This window comes from Ranitomeya variabilis, chromosome 2 (genome assembly GCF_051348905.1).
Source record: "Ranitomeya variabilis isolate aRanVar5 chromosome 2, aRanVar5.hap1, whole genome shotgun sequence".
Taxonomy (NCBI): domain Eukaryota; kingdom Metazoa; phylum Chordata; class Amphibia; order Anura; family Dendrobatidae; genus Ranitomeya; species Ranitomeya variabilis.
The window spans coordinates 732,996,879-733,023,246 of NC_135233.1; the positions used below are offsets into that span (position 1 = coordinate 732,996,879).

At 42.2% G+C, this 26,368-nt stretch overlaps 1 protein-coding gene across 2 annotated transcripts in view; it reads right to left on the minus strand.

The window, feature by feature from the left end:
• LOC143807719 (uncharacterized) overlaps positions 1-26,368 on the minus strand; it is a 345,126-nt gene that overhangs the window by 24,403 nt on the left and 294,355 nt on the right. For both annotated transcript variants that reach the window (XM_077289578.1, XM_077289579.1), the window contains 3 exons: positions 11,063-11,197; positions 8,805-8,957; positions 4,184-4,393 (listed from right to left, as the gene is read on the minus strand). In XM_077289578.1, coding sequence (XP_077145693.1) covers positions 4,184-4,393; positions 8,805-8,957; positions 11,063-11,197 — 498 coding nt within the window. The remainder of the gene's footprint in view (positions 1-4,183; positions 4,394-8,804; positions 8,958-11,062; positions 11,198-26,368) is intronic.

Genomic DNA, 26,368 nt, shown 5'->3' on the forward strand with positions numbered 1-26,368 from the left:
TGCTGTTCACAGAGTGCTGTATCCAAGCATATTAATGGAAAGTTGAGTAGAAGGAAAAATTGTGGTAGAAAAAGGTGCATAAGCAACCGGGTTAATCGAAGTCTTGAAATGATGGTTAAGAAAAGGCCATTCAAAAATTTGGGGGAGATTCTCAAGGAGTCGACTGCTGCTGGAGTCATTGCTTCAAGAGCCACCACACACAGATGTATCCAGGACATGGGCTACAAGTGTCGCATTCCTTGTGTCAAGCCATTCATGACCAATAGACAACGCAAGAAGCGTCTTCCCTGGGCCAAGGAGAAAAAGAACTGGACTGTTGCTCAGTGGTCCAAGGTGTTGTTTTCAGATGAAAGTAAATTTTGCATTTCATTTGGAAATCAAGGTCCCAGAGACTGGAGGAAGAGTGGAGAGCCACACAATCCAAGCTGCTTGAGGTCTAGTGTGAAGTTTCCACAATCAGTGATGGTTTGGGGAGCCATGTCATCTGCTGGTGTAGGTCCACTGTGTTTTATCAAGACCATAGTCAGCGCAACCATCTACTAGGAAATTTTAGAGCATTTCATGCTTCTCTCTGCCGACAAGCTTTTTGGAGATGGAAATGTCTTTCTCCGGCAGGACTTCGCACCTGTCCACACTGCCAAAAGTATCAATACCTGGTTTAAAAACAAGAGTATCACTGTGTGATTTGCCAGCAAACTCGCATGACCTTAACCGCATAGAGAATCTATAGGGTATTGTCAAGAGGAAGATGAGAGACACCAGACCCAACAATGCAGACAAGCTGAAGGCTGCTATCAAAGCAACCTGGGCTTCCATAACACCTCAGCAGTGTCACAGACTGATCGCCTCTATGTAACTCCGCATTACTGCAGTAAGTGATGCAAAAGGAGCACCAACCAAGTATTGAGTGCATTTACTGAACAAACATTTCAGTAGGCCAACATTTAGGATTTTTAAATAGTTTTTCAACCTGGTGTTATAAAGTATTCTAATTTACTGAGATAATGACTTTTGGGTTTTCATTGGCTGTACGACATAATCAATATTACCAGAAATAAACACTTGAAATAGATGACTGTTTGTAATGACTCTATATAATATATGAGTTTCACTTTTTGTATTGAAGAACTGAAATAAATTAACTTTTTGATGATATTCTGATTTTGTGAGAAGCACCTGTATATACCAGCAGTGAAAAAACTGGACATGCATAAATATATACCAGAAGTTAATAAAAATTGACACACATAACTACGCTGCTCAAAGAAAACAAAGGGAACACTTAAACAACAAAATGTAACTCCAAGTAAATCACACTTCTGTGAAATCAACCTGTCCAGTTATGTCCACACTCACACAGCTGGAAAACAAAACAGTCCGTGGGAGTCCGGTTGCCGAGGGCGACAGCACCACCGTATCATGCTGCGGGGTTCCAGGAGTTCGCTCTGCTGGCTCTGTGTTAACTCACACAGGCTGAGCTTCTTCAGAGCCGCTCTGCAAGTTGCAAACACCAAACTGACACACCCAACCCTCTGCTGCAGAGGTTTTAGCAATCAACCTGTGGCCATAGGCCACATGGAAAACCCAGCCGGGGGGGAAATGCACCACCCCGCTACCTTTTTGTAGTCCATTTCAAAAATAAAAGCCCATAGCAGGTTTCCCTAAATCTGCCCTGGACAAATAGCTTGCCCAAGACTACACTTACTTTTATTCTGCATTGCAATCACAGCTACTCCTGTAACTGCAATGCACTCAATACGCTTCTGAGCGCATCTGGGGGACTCATAGCGATCCTCGCAAATAACACCGCTCGCTGCTTCACACTAAGATGTGGTATTTTAGTGTTCCCTTTATTTTTTTTTTTGCAGCGTACATAACAACAGTGAAAAAACTGGGCACACATAAATGTATCTAAGGCTACTTTCACACTTGCTTCATGTGACGCACGTCGCAATGCGTCGTTTTGGAGAAAAAACGCATCCTGCAAAGTTGCCCGCAGGATGCGTTTTTTCTCCATACACTTGCATTAGCGACACATTGCGATGGATTGCCACACGTCACATCCGTCGTGCGACGGATGCGTCGTGTTTTGGCAGACCATCGGCACAAAAAAGTTACATGTAACTTTTTTTGTACGTTGCGTCCGCCATTTTCGACTGCGCATGCGCGGCCGAAACTCCGCCCCCTCTTCCCCGGACATTACAATGGGGCAGCGGATGCGTTGAAAAACTGCATCCGCTGCCCCCGTTGTGCATTTATTTCACAACGTGTGTCGGTACGACGCATGGCGACGGCCCCGTACCGACGCTAGTGTGAAAGTAGCCTAACAGTGAATAAAATGGACACATGCAGTGAAGGAAATAATTATTTGATCCCTTGCTGATTTTGTAAGCTTGCCCACTGACAAAGACATGAACAGTCTATCATTTTAAGGGTAGGTTAATTTTAACATTGAGAGATAGAATATCAAAAATAAAATCCAGAAAATTACATTGTATAAATTATATACATTTATTTGTATTTTGCCGTGAGAAATAAGTATTTGATCCCTCAACTCCTTTCATAAGGTTTCTATGGGATTAGGGTTGGGAGACTGGCCACTCCATGACCTTAGTGAGCTTCTTTTAGAGCCATTCCTTTGTTGCCTTAGCTGTATGTTTTGGGTCATTGTCTTGCTGGAAGACCCAGCCACTATTATTTTTAATGTCCTGGCAGAGGGAAGGAGGTTGTCACTCAGGATTTTACTGTACATGGCTCCATCCATTCTCCCACTGATGCAGTGAAGTAGTCCTGTGCCCTTAGCAGAGAAATTCCCCCAAAACATAATGTTTCCACCTCCATGACAGTGGGGATGGTGTTCTTTGGGTGATAGGCAGCATTTCTCTTCCTCCAAACACGGTGAGTTGAGTTAATGCCAAAGAGCTCAATTTTTGTCTCATCTGACCACAGCACCTTCTCCCAATCACTCACAGAATCATCCATGTGTTCATTGACAAACTTCAGAAGAGCCTGCACATGTGCCTTCTTGAGCAGGGGGACCTAGCGGGCACTGCAGGATTTTAACTTTTTACGGCATAATGTGTTACCAATGGTTTTCTCGGTGACTGTGGTCCCTGCTGTCTTGAGATCATTAACAAGTTCCCCTGTGTAGTTTTATGTTGATCTCTCACCTTTCTCATGATCAAGGATACCCCACGAGGTGAGATTTTGCATGGTGCCCCAGATCGAGGTCGATTAACAGTGATTTTGTATTTCTTCCATTTTCTTACTATTGCACCAACAGTTGTCTCCTTCTCACCCAGCGTCTTACTTATGGTTTTGTAGCCCATTCCAGCTTTGTGCAGTTCTATGATCTTGACCCTGAAATCCTTATAAAGCTCTTTGGACTTGCCCATGTTGTAGAGGTTAGAGTCTGACTGATTAATTGAGTTTGTGGACAGGAGTCTTTTATAAAGGTGACTATGTAAGACGGCTGTCTTTTATGCAAGTAATGAGTTGATTAGGAGCGTCTAACTGGTCTGTAGGAGCCAGAACTCTTAATGGCTGGTAGGGGATCAAATACGTAATTCTCACTGTAAAGTGCAAAAAAAATTATATAATTTATACAATATGATTTTCTGGATTTTATTTTTGAAATTCTCTCTCAATGTTAAAATTAACCTACCCTTAAAATTATAGACTGTTCATGTCTTTGTCAGTGGGCAAACTTACAAAATCAGCAATGAATCAAATAATTATTTCCTTCACTGTAAAAGTATATCAAAAGTGAATAAACTGAATAACTAAATATATAAAAACAAGAGGGCTAGTTAGAATTCTCAGATAAACTGCAGAATGAGATGCTTTATGATAGATGCAGTCCTTGTGTGGTCCATGGCTGCCACCATACTGCATTACTAACTGTATTTCCCTGATGGCAGTCTTGATCAAAGGGTTCAGGGTAGGGGAATCAAGGACAGTGGTGCTCCCTGCCATAAAAGCGAAGCCTTTTTTTTGGTAATTGTCATTGTTGTGAAATTGTAAGTAATGTTATGGAGGCATTGTCTAATTGTCTAGGTACTATGTGCCGTGGTGACAATATATAAGGGTGGGGTTTTTGAGTGATATATTTGCCATGTTCTTTCTAGAAAGTCAGACAAGGCGTTACAAACGTCAAGGCTAAGTTGACATCAATTCTTGTTACCTGCTTTACTTCTTTTCTTATCTTACTTTCCTGCAACAGTCCCATTTTGGATGCTCTTTCGGTTTCTTCAGTCAAGGAGCGCAGCCTGTGCTCCTTGTCCTCAATATCCCCCATAAGTTTGTCCATGCTGGCAGATTTAATATTATCTAGCTGCTGTCTCTTTTTTGTCTCCTGAGACTGTCTGTGCTCAGACTCATTTAGCAGCTGCTTCTGTAAGGCAAAAATATATCTGTCACGTGACAATGAATTGACACAGTTATGTTACTCAATGCTCCATGAGTATACGTGCCATCTCTTTACATTGCCTGTCCTGGAGGAGAGTGATTGTGATGGGAACAGAGCCACTGAATATTGAGTTCTCATTGGGAGTCCAGGTGGCTCCCAGGAAAAGCTGACACGTCCCGCACTCACACAGGAATTGGAAATTCTTGAGGTTTCAGCCAAAACTTATAATTAAAGCACTCTCATAACAATTTTTATTTCTTAAACCTGTCTAAGTATATACAGTTATATGAAAAAGTTTGGGCACCCCTATTAATCTTAAGCTTAATGTTTTATAAAAATTGTTTTTTTTTTTTGCAACAGCTATTTCAGTTTCATATATCTAATAACTGTTGGACACAGTAATGTTTCTGCCTTGAAATGAGGTTTATTGTACTAACAGAAAATGTGCAATCTGCATTCAAACAACATTTGACAGGTGCATAGGCATGGGCACCTCACCAGAAAAGTGACATTAATATTTAGTAGATCCTCCTTTTGCAAAAATAACAGCCTCTAGTCACTTACTGTAGCTCTTAATGAGTTCCTGGATCCTGGATGAAGGTATTTTTGACCATTCCTCTTTACAAAACAATTCCAGTTCAGTTAAGTTTGATGGTCGCCGAGCATGGACAGCCCTCTTCAAATGATCCCACAGATGTTCAATGATATTCAGGTCTGGGGACTGGGATGGCCATTCTAGAACAGTGTAATTGTTCCTCTGCATGAATGCCTGAGTAGATTTGGAGCGGTGTTTTGGATCATTGTCTTGCTGAAAGATCCATCCCCTGCGTAACTTCAACTTCACTGATTCATGAACATTATTGTCAAGAATCTGCTGATACTGAGAGGAATCCATGCGTCCCTCAACTTTAACAAGATTCCGGTGCCGGCATTGGCCACACAGCCCCAAAGCATGATGGAACCTCCACCAAATTTTACTGTGGGTAGCAAGTGTTTTTCTTGGAATGCTGTGTTTTTTTGCCGCCATGCATAACGCCTTTTTGTATGACCAAACAACTCAATCTTGGTTTTATCAGTCCACAGGAACTTCTTCCAAAAAGAAATTGGCTTCTCCAAATGTGCTTTTGCATACCTCAGCCGACTCTGTTTGTGGCGTGCTTGCAGAAACGGCTTCTTTCGCATCACTCTCCCATAGAGCTTCTCCTTGTGCAAAGTGCGTTGTATAGTTGACCGATGCACAGTGACACCATCTGCAGCAAGTTGATGCTGCAGCTCTCTAGAGGTGGTCTGAAGATTGTCCTTGACTGATCTCACCATTCTTCTTCTCTGCCTTTCTGATGTTTTTCTTGGCCTGCCACTTCTGGCCTTCACAAGAACTGCACCTGTGTTCTTCCATTTCCTTACTATGTTCCTCACAGTGGAAATTGACAGGTTAAATCTCTGAGACAGCTTTTTGTATCCTTCCCCTGAACAACTATGTTGAATAATCTTTGTTTTCAGATAATTTGACAGTTGTTTTGAGGAGCCCATGATGCCACTCTTCAGAGGAGATTCAAACAGGAGAACAACTTGCAAGTGGCCACTTTTTGATTGCATACACCTGGCTATGAAGTTCAAAGCTCAATGAGGTTACAAAACCAAAAAAAGTGCTTTAGTAAGTCAGTAAAAAGTAGGTAGGAGTATTTAAAACAAGAAAATGATAAGGGTGCCCATACTTATGCACCTGTCAAATTTTGTTTGAATGCAGATTGCACATTTTCTGTTAGTACAATAAACCTCATTTCATGGCAGAAACATTACTGTGTGCAACAGTTATTAGATATACAGGTCCTTCTCAAAAAATTAGCATATAGTGTTAAATTTCATTATTTACCATAATGTAATGATTACAATTAAACTTTCATATATTATAGATTCATTATCCACCAACTGAAATTTGTCAGGTCTTTTATTGTTTTAATACTGATGATTTTGGCCTACAACTCCTGATAACCCAAAAAACCTGTCTCAATAAATTAGCATATCAAGAAAAGGTTCTCTAAACGACCTATTACCCTAATCTTCTGAATCAACTAATTAACTCTAAACACATGCAAAAGATACCTGAGGCTTTTAAAAACTCCCTGCCTGGTTCATTACTCAAAACCCCCATCATGGGTAAGACTAGCGACCTGACAGATGTCAAGAAGGCCATCATTGACACCCTCAAGCAAGAGGGTAAGACCCAGAAAGAAATTTCTCAACAAATAGGCTGTTCCCAGAGTGCTGTATCAAGGCACCTCAATGGTAAGTCTGTTGGAAGGAAACAATGTGGCAGAAAACGCTGTACAACGAGAAGAGGTGACCGGACCCTGAGGAAGATTGTGGAGAAGGACCGATTCCAGACCTTGGGGAACCTGAGGAAGCAGTGGACTGAGTCTGGTGTGGAAGGAAATGGGCTACAGGTGCCGCATTCCCCAGGTAAAGCCACTTTTGAACCATAAACAGCGGCAGAAGCGCCTGACCTGGGCTACAGAGAAGCAGCACTGGACTGTTGCTAAGTGGTCCCAAGTACTTTTTTCTGATGAAAGCAAATTTTGCATGTCATTCGGAAATCAAGGTGCCAGAGTCTGGAGGAAGACTGGGGAGAAGGAAATGCCAAAATGCCTGAAGTCCAGTGTCAAGTACCCACAGTCAGTGATGGTGTGGGGTGCCATGTCAGCTGCTGGTGTTGGTCCACTGTGTTTCATCAAGGGCAGGGTCAATGCAGCTAGCTATCAGGAGATTTTGGAGCACTTCATGCTTCCATCGGCTGAAATGCTTTATGGAGATGAAGATTTCATTTTTCAGCACGACCTGGCACCTGCTCACAGTGCCAAAACCACTGGTAAATGGTTTACTGACCATGGTATTACTGTGCTCAATTGGCCTGCCAACTCTCCTGACCTGAACCCCATAGAGAATCTGTGGGATATTGTGAAGAGAAAGTTGAGAGACGCAAGACCCAACACTCTGGATGAGCTTAAGGCCGCTATTGAAGCATCCTGGGCCTCCATAACATCTCAGCAGTGTCACAGGCTGATTGCCTCCATGCCACGCCGCATTGAAGCAGTCATTTCTGCCAAAGGATTCCCGACCAAGTATTGAGTGCATAACTGAACATTATTATTTGATGGTTTTTTTGTTTGTTATTAAAAAACACTTTTATTTGATTGGACGGGTGAAATATGCTTTATTGAGACAGTTTTTTGGGTTATCAGGAGTTGTATGCCAAAATCATCAGTATTAAAACAATAAAAGACCTGACAAATTTCAGTTGGTGGATAATGAATCTATAATATATGAAAGTTTAATTGTAATCATTACATTATGGTAAATAATGAAATTTAACACTATATGCTAATTTTTTGAGAAGGACCTGTATGAAACTGAAATAGCTGTTGCAAAAAAAAACAATTTTTATAAAACATTAAGCTTAAGATTAATAGGGGTGCCCAACTTTTTCATATAACTGTATGTAGTGTAGGTACATTAACATATTCACCTATCGCCATCTTCCCCAGTTTCCAGCGGTGCTCCGGTCCTCTTCTGACTCACGTGACTGAAATCCTGACTCGCCAGAATACGTTGGGGTTTAGTTGTGAGCTGGAGGTCGCTATTACAATGTATGTCCATAGAGCCTCAATTTGACGCTTTATAGGCTTATAATGCAAAAAGAGACTTCTGGCGCACATGTTAACCCTGAAAAGAAGTTATGTGAACACCAAAGTGTTGCTGGAAGCCAGAAAAGACAGCAAATGAGTATATTAATGCATTTACACTATATTACATATACATTTAGACAGGTTTATGGAACAAAAATTGGACTTAACTCAGATGATATCTGAGAGCCAGGGGCGAACATATCATTGGTGCAACTTGTTCAGTCGCACAGTGGCCCAAGAGGTGATTGGGTTCATTTACACCTCCACAGCAGGTGGAATTGTGCATTGTGATGATCTATTGGACTGCATACGGCCCATATAGTGTTTTTGCACAGGAGCCCTTTGGAGTCTATGTTCGCCAGTGCTGAGAGCAGTCGGATGATTTCCACACACTCATAGACTTGAATGGATGTGTGTCCTCCGACTGCAAATCGCAGAATGCTGCATTTTCCTTCTCGTGCCAAATCTGAATAAGAAAAAAAAAAAACGATGATCAGCACTGCCCCATAGTATAACATTGCTCTGAGTAGAAAAGCATCGGATAGCATTCGTCCAATGTATACGGTCATGTGGGCAAGCCCTGAATGTGCAGCAGGTCATAGCCTTGGGGGTACTTTGATGTAATTTAGTTGAATGTCCAGTAGCCAGTGTTTTCATTATATGTCGCAATATGTTTCATGTAAATGATTTAGCGCACAGTGTGAGAACATTACCTGTCTACTCAGCTGTTGTCCCACTTTGCTGGCTTCAGCCTGTGTTCTCGTCAAAGCTGTCCTTGCAGCCACGAGCTGCTGACGTAACAAGGCCACCTCCGTTTCCACAAGCAGCTTCAGCTTTAAGCCTTCTTTTTTGTTCTGAATCGCTTCCTGGTTATTAAATATGAGAAAGCAGAATACTATACTGGAAAATTCCACTTCAAGGCCTCCTTCACATTTCCATTTCTCATGTCCGTATGCGGTCCATTTTTTAAGGACCGCAAATACGGACACACGCACACTCATTGTATTCAATGCTGGTGCGCACATCTCAGGTTTTTCACCGTGTGAAATAGTTTTCTGGGACCCCACTATCATCTATCATGTTCCTCATCACTATCTAGATTTATTTTGAATATCTTTAAATACATAAAAATCTTTAATTTCTTTGCTGCATTTCATTCCATATGGTCACACGGACAGCACACGGACACACGGATGCCACATACGTACACACGGACAGCACACATACACACGGATGTCACATACATACACACGGGCAGCACACATACACACGGATGTCACACACGTACACACGGACAGCAAACACATACACACGGATGTCACATAAGTACACACGGACAGCACACATACACATGGATGTCACATTCGTACACACGGACAGCACACGTACACACGGATGTCACATACGTACACACGGACAGCACACATACACACGGATGTCACATTCGTACACACGGACAGCAAACACATACACACGGATGTCACATAAGTACACACGGACAGCAAACACATACACACGGATGTCACATACGTACACACAGACAGCACACGTACACACGGATGTCACATACGTACACACGGACAGCACACGTACACACGGATGTCACATAAGTACACACGGACAGCACACATACACACGGATGTCACATACGTACACACGGACAGCACACATACACACGGATGTCACATACGGTCACACGGACAGCACACATACACACGGATGTCACATACGTACACAAAGACAGCACACATACACACGGATGTCACATACGTACACACGGACAGCACACATACACACGGATGTTACATACGTACACACGGACAGCACACATACACATGGATGTCACATACGTACACACGGACAGCACACATACACACGGATGTCACATACGGTCACACGGACAGCACACATACACACGGATGTCACATACGGTCACACGGACAGCACACATACACACGGATGTCACATACGTACACACGGACAGCACACATACACACGGATGTCACATACGTACACACGGACAGCACACATACACACGGATGTCACATACGTACACACAGACAGCACACATACACATGGATGTCACATACGCACACACGGACAGCACACGTACACACGGATGGCACAAGGACACAGACCACAGATTTCACCAGTGCTAGTTTTTCCAGTACAGATGTCACCAGGATGTGTGAAGGAGGCCTAAAAGAAATTTGATATTGATGGCATATTCATAGGACTGAAATCATCGGGATCCCCACTTATCATTACAACACAGTGAATGAGACTGAGGTGCTGCCGTGTCTGCACAATATTTTAAGGGGCCACAGCGTATCACAAAGTCCTATACATCTCATGATTAGTAGGTTGTGGCCTATTGCAAAAATATTCTGTAATTGGTTTCAAACCTTTTGCCTTATGTTAGGAGATAATGGCCTCGTTTCTGCCTTCTGATACTTGCTACAGACACGTAGAAATATTTCAGGGAATTATTAGACAAATAGTGTATAACAGAACTGTTTATATATTACAGATTTCCTTGTAATGTGATGTGTGGGGAAACGTTTGGTCAAGGGCACATATATCAGTCTGTGTTCTGTCCGTGTATGCCTTAGACTGCACAGGGACCCATTATAACCAGTGTGCTAGTGCACGTGGCCAATTTTCCACATGGACCTGTAGCCCACACGGAAAACATCGCGGCATGCGCTATTCTAGTCCATTTTGTGGACCAGAATACTGACTGCAATTTAGTGGCAGCTCTGGCACCCATCTGTAATGCTGATAAGCACATGGAACTGTAACCAGAGCTAGTCACGTCTGCAATTTGCAATTTCAATATAGCCGTTCTAATGTCTGTCCGAGTCATACAATACAATTACTAGAAATGGAAGAATCTCTCTTCCTGTAGTTTTAATTTGCACATGTAAAAAAACTAACAAAAAAACAAAACACTCCATAGCATAAAATATACCTTTTCCGTGTTTCTCAGCTTCTCACGCAGTTGGCCTTCCTTGGCTGTGATTTTCCACTTATTTAACGCTTTCAGTTTGCATACTAGTGATTGGAGCTGACTGTTCTCTTCTCTTAGATTCTGAATCTTCTCTTGCTGGGAAAAATGATCATATGTATTAACATAAAAACTGAAGTTGATTCACGATGTTCCATTTGTATCCAAAATAAGTCTTGATTTTCAGTGATGGCACTTGACTATTCCCTGTAATCCCTGAGTATCTTTTTGTTCTTCTCCTCATTGTGTCTTTTATGTCAACTGTTTGGATGTTAGTCTAAATTTCTTGTTTCCCAGACCTCACTGAGTAATCTAACATTTGTGAAAGCTCGATTGCAATCCTCTTTGTCATAAATACTGTGTGAATTCAGTTTCTTTCTGACTACTTTTTTTCGCAATCAAGTGACATTTTTTTATTGCTATATTAAAGAAAATCTGTCGGCAAGTTTTTTCCACCTAATTTAAGAGCAGCGGCAGTAGGGGCAGTGATGTAACTCTTACTGGGCTGCACTCTAGCTTTGAAAAAATCACTGTATTATTAGCAGGAGAATATCACTAGAGGTCTAGTAATCCTATTGCCATATATTCCTCCATATTCATGAGCTCTGTATTACCTCGCCCCCCACCACGGATTGGCAGCTATCTGCCTATGCACAGTGTACACAGAAAGAAACCAATCACTGCTGTGCGCGGGGTTATACAGAGCTCAGCATTCAGAGAGCTGCTAGATTTGCAGACGATAAAACAGTGATATTACCAAAACTGCTGCATGCAGCCCAGTGATACTTTGCTGGAATCAGAGTCTCTGACTTGACATCATGCTGCTCTCAGATGGGATAGTAAAATCTGGTGACAGATTCCCTTTAATACCTTTTACATTCTACACTGTTCAAAAAAATAAAGGGAAGACTTAAACAACAGAATATAACTCCAAGTAAATCAATCTTCTGTGAAATCAAACTGTCCACTTAGGAAGCAACAATGTTTGACAGTCAATTTCACATGCTGTTGTGCAAATGGAATAGACAACAGAAGGAAATTATTGGCGATTATCAAGACACACTCAATAAAGGAGTGGTTCTGCAGGTGGGGACCACAGACGACATCTCAGCACCAATGCTTTCTGGCTGATGTTTTGGTCACTTTTGAATGTTGGTTCTGATTTCACACTCGTAGCATGAGACGGACACTACAACCCACACAAGTGCCTCAGGTAGTGCAGCTCATCCAGGATGGCACATCAATGCAAGCTGTGGCAACAAGGTTTGCTGTGTCTGTCAGCATAGCGTCCAGAGGCTGGAGGCGCTACCAGGAGACAGGCCAGTACACCAGGAGATGTGGAGGGGGCCATAGGATGGCAACAATCCAGTAGCAGGACCGATACCTCAGCCTTTGTGCAAGGAGGAACAGGAGGAGCACTGCCAGAGCCCTGCAAAATGACCTCCAGCAGGCCACAGATGTGCATGTGTCTGCACAAACGGTTAGAAACCGACTCCATGAGGATGGTCTGAGTGCCCGACGTCCTTAGATGGGGGTTGTGCTCACAGCGCAACACCGTGCAGGACGCTTGGCATTGGCCACGGAACACCAGGATTGGCAAATTCGCCACTGATGCCCTGTGCTCTTCACAGATGAAAGCAGGTTCACACTGAGCACATGTGACAGAGTGACAGAGTCTAGAGATGCCGTGGAGAGGAATCGGCTGCCTGCAACATCCTTCAGCATGACCGGTTTGGCAGTGGGTCAGTAATGGTGTGGGGTGGCATTTGTAAGGAGGGCCGCACAGCCCCCCATGTGCTCACCAGAGGTAGCCTGACTGCCATTAGGTACCAAGATGAGATCCTCAGACCCCTTGTGAGACCATATGCTGGTGCAGTTGGCCCTGGGTTCCTCCTAATGCAGGACAATGCCAGACCTCATGTGGCTGTTGTGTGTCAGCAGTTCCTGCAAGATGAAAGCATTGAGGCTATGGACTGGCCCGCCCGTTCCCCAAAACCTGAATCCAATTGAACACATCTGGGACATCATGTCTCGCACCATCCACCAACGTCACGTTGCACCACAGACTGTCCAGGAGTTGGCAGATGCTTTAGTCCAGGTCTCGGAGGAGATCCCTCAGGAGACCATCCGCCGCCTCATCAAGAGCATGCCCAGGTATTGTAGGGAGGTCATACATGAATGTGGAGGCCACACACAATACTGAGCATCATTTATTTTTCTTGAGGCATTTCCACTGAAGTTGGATCAGCCTGTAATTTGATTTTCCACTTTGATTTTGAGCATCATTCCAACTCCAGACCTCCATGGGATATTAGTTTTGATTTACATTCATCATTTTTATTGTTCTCAACGCATTCCACCATGTAATGAATAAAGATTTGCAACCGGAATATTTCATTCAGTGATATCTTGTATGTGGGATTTTAGTGTTCCCTTTTCTTTTTGAGCAGTATATATTGTATTTATGTAGAAAAATACCTCACCATTTTTTAAATTTGTCACTCTACCATTATTAATTCATGTGAAAGCTTGTTCCATCTGCCCGTGAGAATTCCTCTCCTGGTTTTGTTATGTCCTTGGCTGTATGTAAAGCCTTTGACTTTGTCAAATGGAAATATTTGCATTCACTACTATCGCATCTCAAGTTTAGTCCCAAATTTTGTTCTTGATTTAAACTATTATACAATTCTTCTAGCGTAAGAATTCAAACTAATTTGGATATAATGCAACTTTTTCCTTAACTAAAAGGAACTATACAGTGATGCCCCTTGTCTCCTCTGCTCTTTGCGGTGACCATTGAGCCTTTGGCCCTGGCTATTCGTCAGGCTCAGGACATCAAGGTTTTAATCTGAGGGTCCATCTCCTTAACAGAAAAAGTCTCCTTAGAAGCAGATGATACTTTATTTCCTTCCTAAGGTTGGTGGATGAATTTAGGTAATTTATTAATTTAAAGGTTAATTGGCAGAAATCACTTCTTTTCCCTCTATCACCTTCATATAGTCTGAGCCAAACTCAAGATGTTTGTGTACCAGTTGCTGATAATTTTATGTATTTGGGTTTTATTCTTTGTCAAAAGGTAGAACAATTTATTGCAATAAACATTGATCACGTACTAACAGAGACAGATAAGCATCTCAAGTTCAAACAACATCTCCCTCTAACCCTTATTGGGAGCATAAATCTCTTTAAACTGATATATTTCCCCAAATTCTTATATTTATTTCATTCCTCCCCAGTTATGATTGCTAGTGGAACTTTTTGCCACTTGGAAAGTTTGGTTCGTATCTTTTACTTATCTTGTTTGCAAAGGCTGAAACATCATAAAGGCCTGGCGGCTCCTACCTTATTATTTTACTTCCTAGCCACTCAGTTAGTGTATGCCCACTAATGGATAGATATTGACATGAGCAATGTTGCCACTGCTCTAGCAGGAATGTTGATGGGTTCTTATGAAGGGTTATCTATACTACTCTATAGATATAATGCAGTCTCATCAGCTCTAATCCCTATTAAGGCGATAGCTAGAGTGTAGGCCAGAGACATAGCTAGAGGTTGAGCTCAGGGGGACATAAAACATCTGAATGGGGCCCCTAACCCGTAACCCTGATTACAACTGTGGTGGCACATCCCAATTGTGAGTATGGGGGGCTGTTAAAGAGAATATATCTCTACACAAAGACCAATACTGATATTACCATCATATGGAGAACATACAGTATAGTGGTAGATTCCAGTCAGGACGCATCTGAGGATGCGTGTTCAGTTAAAATCTATTGCCAGGCAGGAAACCACCGTCTTCCTGCACTGCAATAGTTAACAGTCGCCAACCAATCAGCAGCATTACTGCCATGCGTCAGCGTGTCCAAATAAATGAGGAAGAGGGCGCCACTGGACCGCGGCCAGATAAGGAGAAACTTTTTTTCTAATTTTTGTATGGGGCCAGGATGGGAGATCATTCCGGGGCAGAATGGAAGGACATATGGGGACTGAGGGCAGCATGTCATTTGAAGGAATAAGCACGAATCATAGTCAAGGAAGCCAGAGGTTGTGACCAGGAGAAGCAGTGTCGTTTAAAGGAATAGCAGGTGGCAGGAAGCTTGACTAGAGGCTGGTAGCTCAATAGTCACGTATGGAAAGGAGAGCAAGGCCAGGTTTAAATAGGGTGTGCAATCAGGATGGAGGCAATCAGAAACACAGGGCGGAGACATCAGCAACAACATACAGTACAGAACAAAAGTTTGGACACACCTTCTTATTTAAAGATTTTTCTGTATTTTCATGACTATGAAAATTGTACATTCACACTGAAGGCATCAAAACTATGAATTAACATAGTAACATAGTTAGTAAGGCCGAAAAAAGACATTTGTCCATCCAGTTCAGCCTATATTCCTATATTCCATCATAATAAATCCCCAGATCTACATCCTTCTACAGAACCTAATAATTGTATGATACAATATTGTTCTGCTCCAGGAAGACATCCAGGCCTCTCTTGAACCCCTCGACTGAGTTCGCCATCACCACCTCCTCAGGCAAGCAATTCCAGATTCTCACTGCCCTAACAGTAAAGAATCCTCTTCTATGTTGGTGGAAAAACCTTCTCTCCTCCAGACGCAAAGAATGCCCCCTTGTGCCCGTCACCTTCCTTGGTATAAACAGATCCTCAGCGAGATATTTGTATTGTCCCCTTATATACTTATACATGGTTATTAGATCGCCCCTCAGTCGTCTTTTTTCTAGACTAAATAATCCTAATTTCGCTAATCTATCTGGGTATTGTAGTTCTCCCATCCCCTTTATTAACTTTGTTGCCCTCCTTTGTACTCTCTCTAGTTCCATTATATCCTTCCTGAGCACCGGTGCCCAAAACTGGACACAGTACTCCATGTGCGGTCTAACTAGGGATTTGTACAGAGGCAGTATAATGCTCTCATCATGTGTATCCAGACCTCTTTTAATGCACCCCATGATCCTGTTTGCCACACACATGTGGAATTATATACTTAACAAAAAAGTGTGAAACAACTGAAATTATGTGTTATATTCTAGGTTCTTCAAAGTAGCCACCTTTTGCTTTGATGACTGCTTTGCCCACTCTTGGCATTCTCTTGATGAGCTTGAAGAGGTAGTCACCGGGAATGGTTATCAATTCACAGGTGTGCGCTGTCAGGTTTAATAAGTGGGATTTCTTGCCTTATAAATAGGGTTGGGACCATCAGTTGTGTTGTGCAGAAGTCTGGTGGATACACAGCTGATAGTTCTACTAAATAGACTGTTAGAATTTGTATTATGGCAAGAAAAAAGCAGCTAAGTAAAGAAAAACGATTGGCCATCATTACTTTAAGAAATGAAGGTCAGTCAGTCAGAAAAATAGGGAAAACTTTGAAAGTGTCCCCAAGTGCAGTGGCAAAAACCATCAAGCGCTACAAAGAAACTGGCTCACATGAGGACCGCCCCAGGAAAGGAAGACCAAGAGTCACCTCTGCTTCTGAGGATAAGTTTATCTGAGTCACCAGCCTCAGAAATCGCAGGTTAACAGCAGCTCAGATGAGAGACCAGGTCAATGCCACACAGAGTTCTAGCAGCAGACACATCTCTACAACAACTGTTAAGAGGAGACTTTGTGCAGCAGGCCTTCATGGTAAAATAGCCGCTAGGAAACCACTTCTAAGGACAGGCAACAAGCAGAAGAGACTTGTTTGGGCTAAAGAACACAAGGGATGGACATTAGACCAGTGGAAATCTGTGCTTTGGTCTGATGAGTCCAAATTTGATATCTTTGGTTCCAACCACCGTGTCTTTGTGCGACGCAGAAAAGGTGAACGGATGGACTCTACATGCCTGGTTCCCACCGGAAGCATGGAGGAGGAGGTGTGATGGTGTGGTGGTGCTTTGCTGTGACACTGTTGGGGATTTATTCAAAATTGAAGGCATACTGAACCAGCATGGCTGCCACAGCATCTTGCAGCGGCATGCTATTCCATACGGTTTGCGTTTAGTTGGACCATCATTTATTTTTCAACAAGACAATGATCCCAAACACACCTCCTGTGTAAGGGCTATTTGACCAAGAAGGAGAGTGATGGGGTGCTATGCCAGATGACCTGGCCTCCACAGTCACCAGACCTGAACCCAATCGAGATGGTTTGGGGTGAGCTGGATCGCAGAGTGAAGGCAAAAAGGGCCAACAAGTGCTAAGCATCTCTGGGAACTCCTTCAAGATTGTTGGAAGACCATTCCTGGTGACTACCTCTTGAAGCTTATCAAGAGAATGCCAAGAGTGTGCAAAGCAGTCATCAAAGCAAAAGGTGGCTACTTTGAAGAACCTAGAATATAAGACATAATTTCAGTTGTTTCACACTTTTTTGTTAAGTATATAATTCCACATGTGTTAATTCATAGTTTTGATGCCTTCAGTGTGAATGGACAATTTTCATAGTCATGAAAATACAGAAAAATCTTTAACCCCTTCACCCCCAAGGGTGGTTTGCACGTTAATGACCGGGCCAATTTTTACAATTCTGACCACTGTCCCTTTATGAGGTTATAACTCTGGAACGCTTCAACGGATCTTGGCGATTCTGACATTGTTTTCTCGTGACATATTGTACTTCATGATAGTGGTAAAATTTATTCGATATAACTTGCGTTTATTTGTGAAAAAAACGAATATTTGGCGAAAATTTTGAAAATTTCGCAATTTTCCAACTTTGAATTTTTATGCCCTTAAATCACAGACATATGTCACACAAAATACTTAAGTAACATTTCCCACATGTCTACTTTACATCAGCACAATTTTGGAACCAAAATTTTTTTTTGTGACGGAGTTATAAGGGTTAAAAGTTGACCAGCAATTTCTCATTTTTACAACACCATTTTTTTTTAGGGACCACATCTCATTTGAAGTCATTTTGAGGGGTCTATATGATAGAAAATACCCAAGTGTGACACCATTCTAAAAACTGCACCCCTCAAGGTACTCAAAACCACTTTCAAGAAGTTTATTAACCCTTTAGGTGTTTCACAGGAATTTTTGGAATGTTTAAATAAAAATGAACATTTAACTTTTTTTCACACAAAATTTATTTCAGCTCCAATTTGTTTTATTTTACCAAGGGTAACAGGAGAAAATAGACCCCAAAATTTGTTGTACAATTTGTCCTGAGTACGCTGATACCCCATATGTGGGGGTAAACCACTGTTTGGGCGCATGGCAGAGCTCGGAAGGAAAGGAGCGCCATTTGACTTTTCAATGCAAAATTGACTGGAATTGAGATGGGACGCCATGTTGCATTTGGAGAGCCCCTGATGTGCCTAAACATTGAAATCCCCCACAAGTGACACCATTTTGGAAAGTAGACCCCCTAAGGAACTTATCTAGATGTGTGGTGAGCACTTTGACACAACAAGTGCTTCACAGAAGTTTATAATGCAGAGCCGTAAAAATAAAAAATCATATTTTTTCACAAAAATGATCTTTTCGCCCCCAATTTTTTATTTTCCCAAGGGTAAGAGAAGAAATTGGACCCCAAAAATTGTTGTGCAATTTGTCCTGAGTACGCTGATACCCCATATGTGGGGGTAAACCACTGTTTGGGCGCATAGCAGAGCTCAGAAGGGAAGGAGCGCTATTTTACTTTTCAATGCAAAATTGACTGGAATTAAGATGGGATGCCATGTTGCGTTTGGAGAGCCCCTGATGTGCCTAAACATTAAAACCCCCCACAAGTGACACCATTTTGGAAAGTAGACCCCCTAAGGAACTTATCTAGATGTGTTTTGAGAGCTTTGAACCCCCAAGTGTTTCACTACAGTTTATAACGCAGAGTCGTGAAAATAAAAATTCTTTTTTTTTTCACAAAAATTATTTTTTAGCCCCCAGTTTTGTATTTTCACAAGGGTATCAGGATAAATTGGACCCCAAAAGTTGTTGTCCAATTTGTCCTGAGTACGCTGATACCCCATATGTGGGGGGGAACCACTGTTTGGGCGCATGACAGAGCTCGGAAGGGAAGGAGCGCCATTTGGAATGCAGACTTAAATGGATTGGTCTGCAGGCGTCACGTTGCATTTGCAGAGCCCCTGATGTACCCAAACAGTACAAACCCCCCACAAGTGACCCCATATCGGAAACTAGACCCCCCAAGGAACTTATCTAGATGTGTTGTGAGAACTTTGAACCCCAAAGTGTTTCACTACAGTTTACAACGCAGAGCCGTGAAAATAAAAAATCTTTTTTTTCCCACAAAACTTATTTTTTGGCCCCCAGTTTTGTATTTTCCCAAGGGTAGCAGGAGAAATTGGACCCCAAAAGATGATGTCCAATTTGTCCTGAGTACGCTGATACCCCATATGTTGGGGTAAACCCCTGTTTGGGCACACGGGAGAGCTCTGAAGGGAAGGAGCACTGTTTTCCTTTTTCAACGCAGAATTGGCTGGAATTCAGATCGGATGCCATGTCCAGTTTGGAGAGCCCCTGATGTGCCTAAACAGTGGAAACCCCCCAATTATAACTGAAACCCTAATCCAAACACACCCCTTACCCTAATCCCAACAGTAACTCCTCTAACCCAGATACACCCAACCCTATTCCCAACCGTAAATGTAATCCAAACCCTAACCCTATCTTTAGCCCCAACCCTAACTGTAGCCCCAACCCTAGCCCCAACCCTAACCCTAGCAATAACCCTAGCCCTATCACTAGCCCTAACACTAGCCGTAACACTAGCCCTAACCCTAGCCCTAACCCTAAGCCTAGCCCCAACTCTAGCCCTAGCCCTAACCCCAGCCCCAACCCTAGCCCTAACCCTAGCCCTAACCCTAGCCCTAACCCTAGCCCCAACTCTAGCCCTAGCCCTAACCCTAGCCCCAACCCTAGCCCCAACCCTAGCCCTAACCCTAGCCCTAACCCTAACCCTAGTCCTAACCCTTGCCCTAACCCTAGCCCTAACTCTAGTCCTAACTCTAGCCCTAACCCTAATGGGAAAATGGAAATAAATACATTTTTTTATTTTTTTATTTTTCCCAAACTAAGGGGGTGATGAAGGGGGGTTTGATTTACTTTTATAGCGGGTTTTTTTGCGGATTTTTATGATTGGCAGCCGTCACACACTGAAAGACGCTTTTCATTGCAAAAAATATTTTTTGCGTTACCACATTTTGAGAGCTGTAATTTTTCCATATTTGAGTCCACAGAGTCATGTGAGATCTTGTTTTTTGCGGGATGAGTTGACGTTTTTATTGGTAACATTTTTGGACACGTGGCATTTTTTGATCGCTTTTTATTCCGATTTTTGTGAGGCAGAGTGATCAAAAACCAGCTATTCATGAATTTCTTTTGGGGGAGGCGTTTTTACCGTTCCGCGTTTGGTAAAATTGATAAAGCAGTTTTATTTGTCAAGTCAGTACGATTACAGCGATATCTCATTTATATCATTTTTTTAATGTTTTGGCGCTTTTATACGATAAAAACTATTTTATAGAAAAAATAATTATTTTGGTATCGCTTTATTCTCAGGACTATAACTTTTTAATTTTTTTGCTGATGATGCTGTATTGCAGCTCGTTTTTTGCGGGACAAGATGACGTTTTCAGCGGTACCATGGTTATTTATATGCGTCTTTTTGATCGCGTGTTATTCCACTTTTTGTTCGGCGGTATGATAATAAAGCGTTGTTTTTTGCCTCGTTTTTTTTTTTTTTTTCTTACGGTGTTTACTGAAGGGGTTAACTAGTGGGGCAGTATTATAGGTTGGGTCGTTACGGACGCGGCGATACTAAATATGTGTACTTTTATTCTTTTTTTTTTATTTTATTTAGCTAAAGAAATGTATTTATGGGAATAATATTTTTTTTTTTTCTTTATTTAGGATTTTTTTTTAATTTTTTTTTTACACACATGTGGGGAATTTTTTTTAAACTTTTTTACTTTGTCCCAGGGGGGGACATCACAGATCATTGATCTGACAGTGTGCACAGTACTCTGTCAGATCGACGATCTGCTGTGCAGGGCTGCAGGCTTACCAAGTGTCTGCTCTGAGCAGGCACTCGGTAAGCCACCTCCCTCCCTGCAGGACCCGGATGCCGCGGCCATCTTGGATCCGGGACCTGCGGCGAGGAGGGAGGTAGGAGACCCTCGGAGCAATGCGATCACATCGCGTTGCTCCGGGGGTCTCAGGGAAGCCCGCAGGGAGCCCCCTCCCTGCGCGATGCTTCCCTATACCGCCGGTACACCGCGATCATGTTTGATCGTGGTGTGCCGGGGGTTAATGTGCCGGGGGCGGTCCGTGACCGCTCCTGACACATAGTGCCGGATGTCAGCTGCGATATGCAGCTGACACCCGGCCGCGATCGGCCGCGCTCCCCCCGTGAGCGCGGCCGATCGCGTATGACGTACTATCCCGTTGGTGGTCATACGGGCCCACCCCACCTCGACGCGATAGTACGTCTGATGTCAGGAAGGGGTTAAATGAGAAGGTGTGTGCAAACTTTTGGTTTGTACTGTAGGTACAAGTATTTGGGTTAGCACAGAACTGTCCAGCGAACTGAATAGCTCAGAGGGAAGAGCTGCCGCCTGGTGCACAGGAGCTGCTGAGTTCCAATCCTGAAAGTCTGTGTATAATGTCACCGGTGAACCTTGTATTACCTGTACACTAACACTATATACAGAGCTCCTGTGTATAATATCACTGGTGAGTCGCTGTATTACCTGTACACTGACACTTTATACAGCGCTCCTGTGTATAATGTCACCGGTGAACCTTGTATTACCTGTACACTGACACTGTATATAGAGCTGTTGTGCCTAATATCACTGGTGAGTCGATGTGTTACCTGTACACTGACAATATACACTATGTACAGAGCTCCTGTGTATAATGGCACTTATGGTAATATTAGTATTGTGTTTTTTTATTAATGATCAGTATTGTAGTATTTGGTTACTAGTGGTAATATGTGGTCTGGTCACGGTGGGGTGGTATTTGTTCTTTGTATGTGGTATTATTTGGTTAGTATGTGGTGGTAATATGTGGTCTGGTGATGGTGTGGCGGTATTTGTTCCTTGTATGTAGTATTGGTCATTTTAAAAAATGTATTTGGCTCATTCTCTTGAAGAAAAATAAATAAAAGTATACCTAAAAAGAGTATTGGACATTTTTGGACATACATTAATAGGTTAGAGTAGAGTAGGGCCCTGCCAAAAGAGTCTACCTTCTCACGGTGGAAGGCTGAAAAAATCTTTTGGCCAAAACAAAAGCTGATGACTATGTATATATATGATCTGGTGTTTGATGGGAACTGTTAATGTATGATTGGTGAGGATGGGGTGCAGATATAGAGTTTTTCCAAGAGTGAGCGGTGGGACTGTGGAAAGTTTGAGGGTTGGACATGGAGATGGGGTGGAGCCTAGGCGAAGTCTCAAGGGAGTCTGAAAATTTTGCCAATATGGGCCCCTGAAATTCCTGGTGGCAGCTCTAATGGAGGACATCATAACAGGTAGTAACTGCCCACTAGCTCAAATTGAATGAAAACTAGAGATATAACATGCAAAGGGGAACAGATACAAATGATGCAAGTCACATAATCGCCAGAAATAGTGTTGTTCGCATACATGACAGCTTATTCTAAAAAGTAATTCTTAAAATGACAAATAAGCTTTAAACATCTCATCTTGGACTTTTCTTGATTTTACTCTGTCTCTTTCTGAACTGTCTTAGCTATATCCTTTTCATGACATGATGTCTACTAGTAAAGAGCATTTTCAAGGTGGGGCAGATCTAGTTCTGGATATTTGGTCAAATTTTTGTGAAAAATGTTGAATGTCTTGAGAATAACGATATTTTCTCTTAAAATACATCTCTTCTCTGCTAGACCATATCGTGGCTAGCAGTTGCCACATGACAGAATTTATTTTCTTGTGGCTATGGTTGTATGCTAGCAAATGCCACAGACATGGCAGCATGGCTAACAGATTCCAATTTGTTGATGGACACTTCTATAATTGTATCCTGCGATGTTCATGTGGGGAATCAGTGTCTCATATGGTTTATATGCAATTGTTTGCTGAGTTGTCCCCAATACTCAAAATGGGCAGGGTGGGATATACAGTTGAAAGCAGAAGTTTACATACACTATATAAAAAGACACATATGCATGTTTTCCCGTTTTAGGTCAATTAGGATTACCATAATTATTAATATTTGCCAAAGGCCAGAATAATGAGAGAGAATGTTGAATGACTTGGGTCAAATGTTTGGGATATTCTTCCACAAGCTTCTCACAATAGTTGGTCAGAATTTGGGCCCATTCCTCCTGACAAAACTGGTGTAACTGATCCAGATTTGTAGGTCGCCTTGCTCGCACCTGACTTTTCAGCTTTGCCCATAAATTTTCAATAGGATTGAGATCAGGGCTTTGTGATGGCCACTCCAAAACATTGACTTTGTTATCCCTAAGCCACTTTGTTACCATTATGGCAGTATGCTTCTGGTCATTGTCCATTTCGAAGACCCATTTCCGCCCAAGCTTTAACTTCTTGGCTGATGTCTTGAGATGTTGCATCAGTATTGCCACATAATCTTCTTTTCTCATGATGCCATCTATTTTGTGAAGTGCACCAGTCCTTCCTGCAGCAAAGCAACCCCACAATATGATGCTGCCACCCCTGTGTTTCACAGTTGGGATGGAGTTCTTGGGCTTCCTAGCTTATCTCTTCTGCCTCCAAACAGAACAATGGTCATTATGCCCAAAAAGTTTAATTTTAGTTTCATCAGACCACAGGACATGTCTCAAAAAATTAAGTTCTTTGTTCCTGTGTGCATCTGCAAACATTAATCTGGCTTTATTATGTTTCTTTTGGAGTAATGGCTTGGTCCTGGCAGAGTGGCCTTTCAACCCATGTAGTTACTGTACTCGTTTCACTGTGGATATTGACACAATCTTACCAGCTTCTGCCATCATCTTCACAAGGTCTTTTGCATTTGTGCTTGGGTTGCTATGTACATGTTGGACCAAAGCACGTTCATCTCAGGGACACAGAACCCGTCTCCTTCCTGAGCGGTATGATGGCTGGACATTCCCACCTTGTATGTACTTGCATATAATTGTTTGTACAGATGAACGAGGCACCTTCAGGTATCTTGAAATTGTACCCAAAGATGAGCCATTCTTGTGAAAGTCCACAATTCTCTTCCTGATATCTTGGCTGACTTTTTGAGACTTTCCCATGATGCTACACAAAGAAACAGTGTGTTTCAGGTGTGTATTAAAATACATCAACTGGTGTGTCTCTAATAAACTCAGATGTTTCCAAAAAACTACCAGAAGCTTCCAAACACATGACATCTTCATATGGGCAGTCCAGAATTGTTTAAAGGCATAGTAATCTTACTGTATGTAAACATTTGACTTTGCCGTAATAAAAATGCATTAAAACATTCTCTCTCTTTTATTATCCTGGCATTTGGGAAATATTAATAATTATGGTAATCCTAATTGATCTAAAACAGGAAAGCTTTATTTTGATTTAATGTCAGATTTTGAAAAAAACATGTATATGTGTCTTTTTATAAAGTGTATGTAGACTTCTGGTTTCATCTGTATACGCAGACATACACTCACCGGCCACTTTATTAGGTACACCATGCTAGTAACGGGTTGGACCCCCTTTTGCCTTCAGAACTGCCTCAATTCTTCGTGGCATAGATTCAACAAGGTGCTGGAAGCATTCCTCAGAGATTTTGGTCCATATTGACATGATGGCATCACACAGTTGCCGCAGATTTGTCGGCTGCACATCCCAAAGATGCTCCATACAAGGCAGGATGGATCCATGCTTTCATGTTGTTTACGCCAAATTCTGACCCTACCATCCGAATGTCGCAGCAGAAATCGAGACTCATCAGACCAAGCAACGTTTTTCCAATCTTCTACTGTCCAATTTCGATGAGCTTGTACAAATTGTAGCCTCAGTTTCCTGTTCTTAGCTGAAAGGAGTGGTACCCGGTGTGGTCTTCTGCTGCTGTAGCCCATCTGCCTCAAAGTTCGACGCACTGTGCGTTCAGAGATGCTCTTAGGCCTACCTTGGTTGTAACGGGTGGCGATTTGAGTCACTGTTGCCTTTCTATCAGCTCGAACCAGTCTGCCCATTCTCCTCTGACCTCTGGCATCAACAAGGCATTTCCGCCCACAGAACTGCCACTCACTGGATTTTTTTTCTTTTTCGGACCATTCTCTGTAAACCCTAGAGATGGTTGTGCGTGAAAATCCCAGTAGATCAGCAGTTTCTGAAATACTCAGACCAGCCCTTCTGGCACCAACAACCATGCCACGTTCAAAGGCACTCAAATCACCTTTCTTCCCCATACTGATGCTCGGTTTGAACTGCAGGAGATTGTCTTGACCATGTCTACATGCCTAAATGCACTGAGTTGCCGCCATGTGATTGGCTGATTAGAAATTAAGTGTTAACAAGAAGTTGGACAGGTGTACCTAATAAAGTGGCCGGTGAGTGTATATATGACATCTTTTAACCCCTAAAGGAGAGGGGATTTTTTTTCTCCCCTTCTTCAAGATCTAAGTTTTTTATTTTTCCATCAACATACGGTATGTGTGTGAAGGCTAGATTTTTACTGAACAAGTTGCAATTTTGATTGACAGCATTCATTTTTACATTCAATGTACTGGAAAATGGAGGAAAAAATTCCAAGTGCAGTGAAATTGTGAAAAAAATGCATTTCCCATTTTTTTTTTATATGGCATTCATTCTATGGTAAAAATTACTATAAACATGATTCTCCAGGTCAGTATGTTTACGGCAATACAAAACCTCCATAGATTGTTAAGTTTGCAAAAAAATAATGATGTTTTGGGGAGTGTGACTATTTTCCAAGACCCATAGCATGTTTTTTTTGTGTAGCAAATACCAATTTGGGGTAAAAACAACATTTTGATTGTTATGTGTGAGTTTTTTTGTAAGAAGGAGTAGCAACCAAAAAAAAAAGAACTTAAGAAGTTGTTTTTTTCTCTCGTCATGGTTTTTACCGTACGGGTTTACTTATTTTAAATACCGCTTTCAGAGATTGAGAGTAGCACTTAAATGGTTAACAGCAGCGATCGGCATTATGCTCTGGATACTGATGTTAGATACAGATACCAGCTGTGTAACATAGCCGGCACCAGCAGCATGATCACCCCCATAATCACGCATGTACATGATTTTGGATTAAAGGGTTAACGATCCAACAGTTACAGAGTCTGATTACTT